Source organism: Micromesistius poutassou, assembly GCF_964030765.1.
Source record: "Micromesistius poutassou genome assembly, contig: SCAFFOLD_6242, whole genome shotgun sequence".
NCBI lineage: Eukaryota > Metazoa > Chordata > Actinopteri > Gadiformes > Gadidae > Micromesistius > Micromesistius poutassou.
The window spans coordinates 69-10,000 of NW_028180490.1; the positions used below are offsets into that span (position 1 = coordinate 69).

The 9,932-nt window shown below is 44.8% G+C and overlaps 1 protein-coding gene across 1 annotated transcript in view; it reads left to right on the forward strand.

Moving 5' to 3' along the window:
* Positions 1 to 1,627: 1,627 nt before the first annotated feature.
* The window catches only part of LOC311370749 (protein CBFA2T3-like), a gene marked incomplete at its 3' end in the record, with an annotated part of 9,445 nt that continues 1,140 nt past the window's right edge, over positions 1,628 to 9,932 (forward strand). The window contains exons 1-3 of the mRNA XM_084489072.1: positions 1,628 to 1,759; positions 7,909 to 8,150; positions 9,216 to 9,305. Of these exons, the coding sequence (XP_084345198.1) occupies positions 1,630 to 1,759; positions 7,909 to 8,150; positions 9,216 to 9,305 (462 nt within the window). The 5' untranslated portion in view covers positions 1,628 to 1,629. The remainder of the gene's footprint in view (positions 1,760 to 7,908; positions 8,151 to 9,215; positions 9,306 to 9,932) is intronic.

Below are 9,932 nucleotides of genomic sequence, written 5' to 3' on the forward strand. Positions count from 1 at the left end.
AGAGAAAGGGAAGGTCTATTTTCACCAGAAGGATTTGTATGTCTGGAGTGGTTGACTCCAAGCTAGCAAGCTAACCCCTACCTGCTCCACTACGGTTCCTCACACACACTATAAAGCAGTCACATCAACCATGCAGGGTTACAGTCATCAGGGGCAGGTGTTTGCTGCCTTTCTTAAGGAACCATGATCAAAGTTGTAACCCTCCAGATTATCTTCTTTAACTCCTGTTCCTAGTTCCTAAGTAACAGCATTTATACAGCATAACGTGTACATGTTTGTATTATATACAACCTATAAATACATTTATGGCACAGTGTTATGTGTTTATTATTGCACAGCACCATGCGATAGCCTAATTTCCTCAGACTGTGTCCACAGGTTTGCAGAGACAGTTAAAAACTAGTTCCTCTCTGCTCGTAAGGTCGTCACACTTTCAGCTTGGGTTACAATATCAGCCAGATCGGGTTCAACAGCTGCTCTTTAGGACAGAATGACATATAGACAGACAGACATTAACAGACAGTTACAGATGGACATAGCAAAACATGATGCACAGCAATAAAAAGAATGCAACTTTGTGCACAGGGCCTCTTTACGGTTTATTTTGTGTGAGTGTGTGTATGTGGCCTGACCCAATCAACATGGTATAGGTTCATGGTATACTACAACCGCATATACGGTATATAAACATCAACGTCTGCCTCAGATTGCTGATCTCTAGTGTCTCTAGTCTCATGGTCTCTGGACTCTTGTCTGTGTCTGGCGTCTGATCTCCAGTCTCTCTAGTCTCTCCGCTCCCTCTGGTCTCTTTTTTCCCTTGTTTGGCCTTCCATGGTGGGGGGTTGCGTTTCTGGGCAAGGTTGATCCTCTGATAGCTCGACCATAGGGCATGCTTCAAGAGCCCCCCCCCACCCCCTCCCCGCCACCTCTCCACCACAACCCCGTGATGGACAGCAGCAGACCCGGCTGCACTTGTCACCGGGTGTCAAACGGTCTGTCTGAGGAGGGGGAGGAGGGGGTGGAGAGAGGATGGAGGGAGGGAAGCGATGGAGGAGATGGAAAGGATGAAGGTGTGGGAAGGGGCTGAAGGGGTGCAGGGGGGTGGAGGGGTTCTTTGGGAGGTCAATGCTAAATGGGGTGGGTGTGTGAATGTCTGCGATAGAGAGTGTGAAGCACTAGAGAGAGGGACAGAGCGGGGGTGGGCGCAGTGGGGGGGGGGGGGGGGGGGGGTGGGGGAGGGAAGGGAGAGGTACATTGCGTTAGACAGTGGAGCAGAGCCAGGCTGTAGCAGCTGAGGCTGCGAGCAGGTGCTGTGTTGAGTCCAGAGAGAGGAAGAGACAATGCAAGCCTGACTTTATCTCTCGCCTCATAGAGATACAGCTGTGAACATCCCGGATCATTTCCACCAGAAAGCACAGTGTGCACTTCCAACCAAACACATCCACACATAGTGGCCCACAAACAATGGCCACCTACAACGACACTGCCCCCCTGGTTCAAATGTGTGTCACTGTCCTGTTTAAGAGCTGGTCTTCTGTGCGTTTAACTCTCTCTTTCCCTCTCTCTCTCTCCCCTACTCTCTCTCTTTTGTCTTTCATCTAAGGAAGCAGAGTGCAGAAGGACGGAACGATGCCAGATTCTCCTGCGGATGTCAAATCCCAGACCAGGTCCACCCCCCCCACCATGCCTCCCCCACCGCCTGCTGTAAGCCAGGCAGCCAATCGCAACACCTCCTTCACCCCCACAACAAGCAAATCCAGTAAGATGTGTGTGTGTGTGTGTGTGTGTGTGTGTGTGTATACATCTAACTCAGACCTTAGATGTATTGAAAGAATGAAAGAATGCAAAAATGTTGAAATCTGATTAGTTGGCCATCATTGTGTTGTAATGATCACAGGCTTGATCCTTCAGTGCTGTGTAAAAATAATAACATGGGAGGAGGACTATGTATGTATGGGATAATTGAAAGACTCTCCAGTAACACTGAGGTATTGCACTTTAAATTTTGTTCAGATCTGGTATTGGAAGCAGGCGTGTAGGCGGATTTTTGGGGCGTATTAAAAGGAAATCTGTATGAGCCCGTAAACATTTTTCGGGCTCACATAGTAATTAGTGCGGGTGGAGTGCGTACCGTTTAGGCTCAGTCCTTACCACAGCGGCCGGGTTTTTTTCGTGCCCGTGGTCCCCACTGCTGCATGTCCACCCCTCTCTCTCCCGTACCATCCTGCCTATCTCACTCTATCAAAAATATCCTTATTTCATGACCCATATATAAGTCACATATGATTTAAAGTAGGGATGTCCCGATACCACTTTTTTCACTTCCGATACCGATACCACAGCTTTGGCTATTGCTGCCGATACCGATATCAGTCAGATACTTTGTTTTACTCTTGAACAAATAATAATAATAAATACATTTTTAAAAATACATGGAAGCACTTTGCTCATGATTGCCAATAAGCCACCTTAAAACATCTCACTTAAGAAAAGTTGAATGGCTTAAATCAAGTGAAAAGATTTGAGTTCAAATATTAAAGTGGAGTATACAAAGTAAACACACATTAAAAAAAATAATAATGATTGGAAACATAAAGTGAAGGGTTAAACAAATAGCGAAATGGTTAAAGTTTGAATACATTTGAGATAATATATAGAATAGCTGAGACGCTACAGCTGATAGTTTGAAATGGTCGAATCAAGCGTGTGCGCTTGTGCATGTGTGTGTGTCATCACGTGTAGTGTTATTGACGTTATTCTTTCATCTAGTTAATCGAGATAAGCTCACAGAATGATAAGGCTTGTACGGTTGGACTCTGTGGAGTCTCTTTCATATGGCATATTGTTTGTGCAGATATCACGACGTGAAAAAGATTGTTTACATTTAGCTTCTACCGGGAGTACATCGGATATGCAAGAAGAGCTAGCCTCTAGCCATATAAACGTGGGTCCCCACACACAAACGCCAGATTTATAATAACCATATTTCCAATTGATCAATCGGTTTAATCGATTGGCCATCCGCGACGTCCGAAAATGGGTAGCTTTTGTGATCGCCAAGCTTGTGGCGATCACAACAGCTGTGATCCTCTCTAGCCGAGGCAGGAGCGTGTGACCACGTGATCGCGCTCGGCAACAGCTGAGGAGAGCCGCGCAGCAGCAGCAGCCCAGGCCCAGGCTGTCGCACTTTTTTTTCTTCTTTAAGGTTGAACTACTGCCACACTGCTGACACGGCTGTTCAACAGGTAGCTCCCATGCGGTAGCTCTCATGCGCCTAATTGACGACTACTGTTTGTTAGCACGTGACGCGCCGTGTGGATCGGCTCATGTTTCTTTCTCCCCTCCGATATCGTAATGGACCGATATCGGACCGATACCGATGCCGTGGATCGGATCGGGGACATCCCTAATTTAAAGGGCTGCTCCCTCTGAATCACCGTCTGAATCACCATCACCGTTCACTGCTTTACCATACCGCACATTTTAATTATAAAGGGTCCTCTTATGTTGAAAGCAGTTTTTTTACTTAACATTGGAGCTGAATGGCACTGTAAAGATGAGACGCAATCTCTTTCGAACGATATGGTATTTTTGTCCTAGTCACCATGCAGTCAATGTACATATTGTAGGACTTGATGGAGATAAAAAAAAAATCCAATGAAAAAAGTACCAAAAACAAAGCAACACGGAGGAAGAAACACAGAAAAGATTTATGCCCCTTTATTTTTTTTTTTGAAAGACGGGGGTCTTCCAAGTCAAGTTCCTGAACGTAGCGACACATCGATGTGCTATTGATTTTGAGCCTGCCGGCCTCCAGGAATGTCCGGGGGTAATGGACGATGTCACTTCAGTGACCGGCGCGGACGGGCCAGCTGTCCCCAACACCTTATATGTTTGTGCCAAACTCGGGTCATTCCAGATATGTGCTTCTTCTCTGAGGCAGCGGACATGTGTTGAAGTCACTTGTGTGTCAGGTGTGTACCCCTGTAGCCCTCAATGTAGAACATATGCGCTCCACACGTGGTGCGTGTGTGTGTGTGTCCCTGAATTTAGAAGATACATGCATGTGTGTATGTGTGCTTGTGCTTGTTTTTTATATGTGTGTGTGTGTGTGTGTGTGTGTGTGTGTGTGTGTGTGTGTGGGGGGGGGTGGGTGTGTGTGTGCCTTTGTTTGTGTGTCTGTATATGTGTATGTGTGTGTATGTGTGTGTGTATCTTTGTGTCTGTGTGTGTTTGTCGTGTGTGTGTGTGTGTGTGTGTGTGTATCTTTGTGCCTGTGTGTGTTTGTCGTGTGTGTGTGTGCGTGTGTGTGTGTGTGTGTGTGTGTGTGTGCGTGTGCGTGTGCGCGTGTGTGTGTGTGTGTGTGTGTGTGTTGTTTACCAGCTGGTAGGGTAACAGCAGTACATTGGACGCCGGGCCAGTGATGGTGAGGCTCTCTAGTCTTTTCTTCCCTATATAGTAATGACATGCTGTGTTGATTCACCTGTTGTGGAGTCCCTACCACCCCCGCCCATCACATCTTTCTCTCTAAAACCAGGGCACAATGCTGCCTGCCTCTCCTGTCTGCCCTGCTCGCTTTCCGTCTAGCTGACTGCCTGGCTGCGTGGCTTTCTTGTGTGTTAAACTGTCTGGACCAGCAGCTTATCCCATTGGTTCCAAACCAGGGGGATGTGATAGCACTGATCCAGCAGTACTAATCCATTAAAGAAAAAAACGTCTTCAAACGTCTCAAATCAACATTCCCACTGTAGAAATAAACACATGCTAAAATACCTTTCTGAAAGATTTATCCACTCCGAAGGAGTTTCTCTTCTGTAGAATATCTCAAACAGGAAATGACACATGACACACCTATTGACTTTCTGGTTTCAGGTCAAGGCTCTTTACCAGCTCACCTTATATGTTTTGCTATAACATATCAAAGTAGGCCTGTCGGATCTGAGGTTATTAAATATTAACATTTTCTAGGCCATTACAATATTAGTAAGTATTAGTAAACTAGGCCATTACAATATTGCTTGATAATAGTCCAATTGTAGCTGAAGTGTGTTTTGTTGCGGACAAAGTGATCTTAAGGGGGGCTGAGGGTCTGTGTGTGTGCATGACACTTAGAGTTTTTCATCTAAACACGTTTGCTGAAACTATAGCTCAATTTCTCAAAACGCTAAACACAAAACTGAAAAGAGTTAACCCCCATTTGTCAACTCTCTCTTCTCAAAACGGATTCTTTTCACCAAAACGATAAACACAGCTATCATATGAATATCTCTTACAGAGCATCAATTAAACACTGGTGTGATACATTAAAAACAATTGTTTAGAAATAGCTTCCTTTTTTTTTTTCAAGTTTAATAGGTTGCAATTGTATGGTACATACAGTATAAAGACTGTTGCCATATTGTAATACAATACTGTGAATATATCATAGAAATATTGCTTTATCACAATCATATCAGAATAAGATACAATGCATATTTGTTTATCGAATGAGATCCAATGGGCTAAACTCACAATCCCAGCTTCCCAGAGTCATACTGTACACCTGTAGTTGATAATGCAACATTGTTGGAGTTCTGAGAATACACCAATGTTACCTATTTTGGCACTTGCACAGTACAGCAATTGCACTGATAAGTAAAATGAAAAGCACTACAGTAATAAAATGTTTAGACTGTCTTTCGGGGGACGTAATGATGAAATCAGTACAAAAATGTAATTATTTATTTCTTATTTGTTACTGCAATACAGTAAAATGTTCAGCTGAACTGACTGCAAAAAAAAAGCTTTTTGTAGGCCAACAAAAAATAAAAATAAGAATATAAATGCGGTGAAACAGATGTACATGTAAATCAGTCTGTGTCCCACCTCCTGATCAGGCCATGAGGAGCTAATCTACAACACAGTAGAGCTCAGGCCTCTTTTATGCTCTGACACATGGTTGAAGTGTTTTGCCAGTGGAGTTTGAACAGGTGAGAAGTGAGTGAGACCAATTGGTAATTGGGTGTGCGTTTTGAAGGCCAGTGTTTTCCAGGTGAACCAAGTGTGTTAAATGATGAGATTTGTGCTTAAAGTTTTTGCAAAAATGTGATTTAGAATTTCTACATGTGTGAGTGAAAACAATGGAATTGTGCTTAGAGTTTAGCAGTCTGGAGTCTTGTAGTTGACACATGAGCTTCACGTTTTCAGAATTGTTCCATTTATTGTGTGTATACAATGGAGAAAAACTGTAAAAGGGTTGTATAGAACTGGATTAGAGCAGCAAGCAGAGAAGGACTTTACAGAATACAAATTAACACAAAATGAAATACAAATGAACCCACTGACTGGACCGCTAGAACTCCCTGGACAAGATCTTTCTTCAAACATTGCAGATCTTTTTTGCACACCTGGGTCTTAATGCACTGTAATACCTTCCTCTGGATCTACCAATTCAGAGGTTTCTAAAGTATCTGCCTGTCTAGGCACTGTAGTGGTATGGTTCTATTTGATACTGCAGCAATTTTATATGAAAGACATAAATTTACGTTTTATATTATATCATTAATTTATATATTATATATTATATAATTCAAGATAGTAAATGCAAATACATCTTTACATAATATGAATACATATATATTAAATACACTTTTACTCTATATTTACTTTATTTACAATTTATAATATGGATATATATATTATTATTTTTTTTTAATATATATATATATATATTGAATGCTGTCAAGATTGTGTGTGTTTCGACATGATCACACATCATCAGCGCCTGATTCATATTGAAATAGGGGAGAGGTCAAAAGTATAGTGTGTGTAGTGTGTGTGTGTGTGTATGTGTGTCTGTGTGTGCGTGTGTGTATGTTTGTGTGCATGCGTGCTTGCTTGCGTGCGTGTGTGTGCGCGCGTGCGTGCATGTGTGTGTGCGTGTGTGTGCGTGTGTGTGTGTGTGTGTGTTATTAAAAGACACCATGTTGAACTATCCTAAACCCTAGAGCTGCAAATGGTGTCTCAGCTGGTGGACATGTGCAGGGTCCGATTTAGCAGCACACCTGCTATCGGAATAAAAGTACCACAGGCCAGAGCTCTATTTATGGACTCTCTTTAACAAGTTCCTCTTAGAGTCTCCCAGAGAGAGAGAGAGAGAGAGAGAGAGAGAGAGAGAGAGAGAGAGAGAGAGAGAGAGAAGGCCGGCAAAGAGATAGAATATGTGGTTAGCGATTGAGACAGTGACAGATGGCTTGGAGGATAGAGAGACACAGATACATGGAACGAGAGAGCGAGAGAGGGAGAGCGAGAGGGAGAGCGCAAAGGAGAGAGCGAGAGAAAGCGGGCGCGAGAGAGAGAGAGAGAGAGAGAGAGAGAGAGAGAGAGAGAGAGAGAGAGAGAGAGAGTGATGAGAGTCAAGATATTGGGGAACTGAGGGGGTCAAATGGTCCAATGTGAGGGACAGCTGAATTTGCTGTGAGCGCCCACAGACACACACACACACACACACACACACACACACACACACACACACACACACACACACACACACACACACACACACACACACACACACACACACACACCGTATAGAGCCACATGCAGCCTTCTGTCAAACTGGCACATACTCAGTGGCGGGTAACAGGCATGTGTTTCCCATGTAGCGCAACACATTCTCCACAGACACACACACACACACACACACACACACACACACACACACACACTGCCACACAGACACACGGCAGCGTCATCGGGGGTCCCCGACAAGCAGACTTTGAGCTCGTGAGGTGTCCGTGTCTGAAGCTGACCATCATGTCAGTCCTCCTCGCCTCCATCAGCCCTGTTGACCCCCTTCCTGCCTCACCTCCTCCTCCCCCCCCCTCCCTCCTCCTCCCCCCTCCCTCCTCCCTCCTCCCTCTCCCTCAGTACTCAACGGCAGCAGCCACTCGCCCACCTCGCTGAACGGCGGGCCCTCCACGCCCAATGGCTTCAGCAACGGGCCCGCCATGTCGTCCACGGCCTCGCTGTCCAATCAGCAGCTCCCACCGGCCTGCGGCGCCCGGCAGCTGTGCAAGCTGAAGCGCTTCCTCACCACGCTGCAGCAGTTTGGCAACGACATCTCCCCGGAGATCGGCGAGCGCGTCCGCAGCCTGGTGCTGGGTCTGGTGGTGAGTATATACCGCCTGGACTCGGGACGGTTGTCCCATTGTGTGTGTGTGTGTACGTGTGTGTACGTGTGTGTGTGTGTGTGTCACAGAGACGCTGAGATGACCTTACCTTAGAGGGGGTTTGGTGTGTGCGTGTTAAAGAGTAATCAAACTCAAAACCCTTTTTTTTTTTTTGCTTTAAACGTGGTAAATGTCTTTTATGATCGTGAACATACTTAGTTGGAAAATCCGATTTTTTTTTTTGCCCAGTCTCCCCAAAAGGCGGAGGTGGCCTGTGAGTACACTCATCGACTTCACGACAAAGGGACACTGGGCAGGGTGTGTGTGTGTGGATGTGTGGACCACTGCCTGGGCGGTGGTTCACCGCAGAGTCTGCGAGAGGGTTACGATTCTCTGGCACTTATAGTGTAACGCCACAGTGTGTGTGGATGTGTGTGAGTTCCTTCTGGACAGCCGTTGATTTCGATGATCACGTCCGAGATATGGTTAGGCTTCCCGGACACCAATAGTTAAAGCTCAGTGTAACGCCAGTGTGTGTGGCGCATTTAATTGACAACGCTGCTCATTACAACGGTACTAAAGAATGATCACAATGTGGCCGGGGTCGTAACCATGGGGATATCACGCCCCCCCTCCTCCATAGAACCCAAAACATTTTTAAATCTCATAGTGTTTGAATTCCAGCTGAAACAGCGGGTTCACTTGCTCTTTAAGAATCCTTTCACCCAATGAACTTTCACTGTCCTGGTGTGTGTGTCCTAAGTGTCAGCCTGAAAATCTTACTACTCAATACCGTACACTATTCTCAATGGTAAACATTTCATGCGGCCTATGGGTAAAGTATTTGTATTTGTGTTAACTTCCGATGCTGTGTTGTAAACCTGTTTCAATGTTTGAATATCCTTTACAACAAAGATCTACTTTAATTCAACAATGATTATGAATGTGTGTTCTTGCCATGTATCATTTTCTTCCATTATTTAATAAACCTAAAATATAGTGTAATGCAAACATCATAATTGCCATAATTGCTTTTTAAAACACCAACTCTTGTCGCCTGCTCAGAACTCAACTCTAACCATTGAGGAGTTCCACTCCAAACTACAAGAGGCCACCAACTTCCCCCTGAGGCCGTTTGTCATTCCTTTCCTGAAGGTAAGAGAGAAAGAGAGTACACAATGTCCCCGAAATCTAGAGCCCCACAATCTAAAGTCTCCATAATCAAATTTCCCCACAATGCAGTCCCCAGAACAAAGTCGCCACAATGTGGGGTCTTTACCATCAAATTAACCTCACAACTTCTCTCCAGACAATCTAAAGTCCCCACAACATAGAATCCCAACAACCTAATGTCCCCATATAATAAAGTCTCCACGAAAGTCTCTCAATCTATTGTCCCCTGCAATGTACGCTCCTCCATAATCTAATGTCCCAACAATGTAGAGTCCTTAATATCGAATGTCCCAACACTGTATCGTCCCCACGATGTCCAAAATGTGAGAAATGTGTGTGTGTGTTGTATAACAACAGATGTGTAATTAGAGTATCAGTACTTACAGTAAAAGTTATCTCAACTCTAGCGGGTGCAGGCTGTTTGTCTAGTGGCAGATAACAGTGACAGACAGCAGTTTGTGTCAGCCTCATTAGCATGGAATGGCTCTCCAGATGAAGAGTTGGGACATGAGTGGGGACACTGCCGAAATGCGTGAAAGGGTTTTCTGTCATGGCTCTGTCTTTGTGGATTTGTGTGTGAGTGTATGTGTGTGTGTATGATGTTTTGTG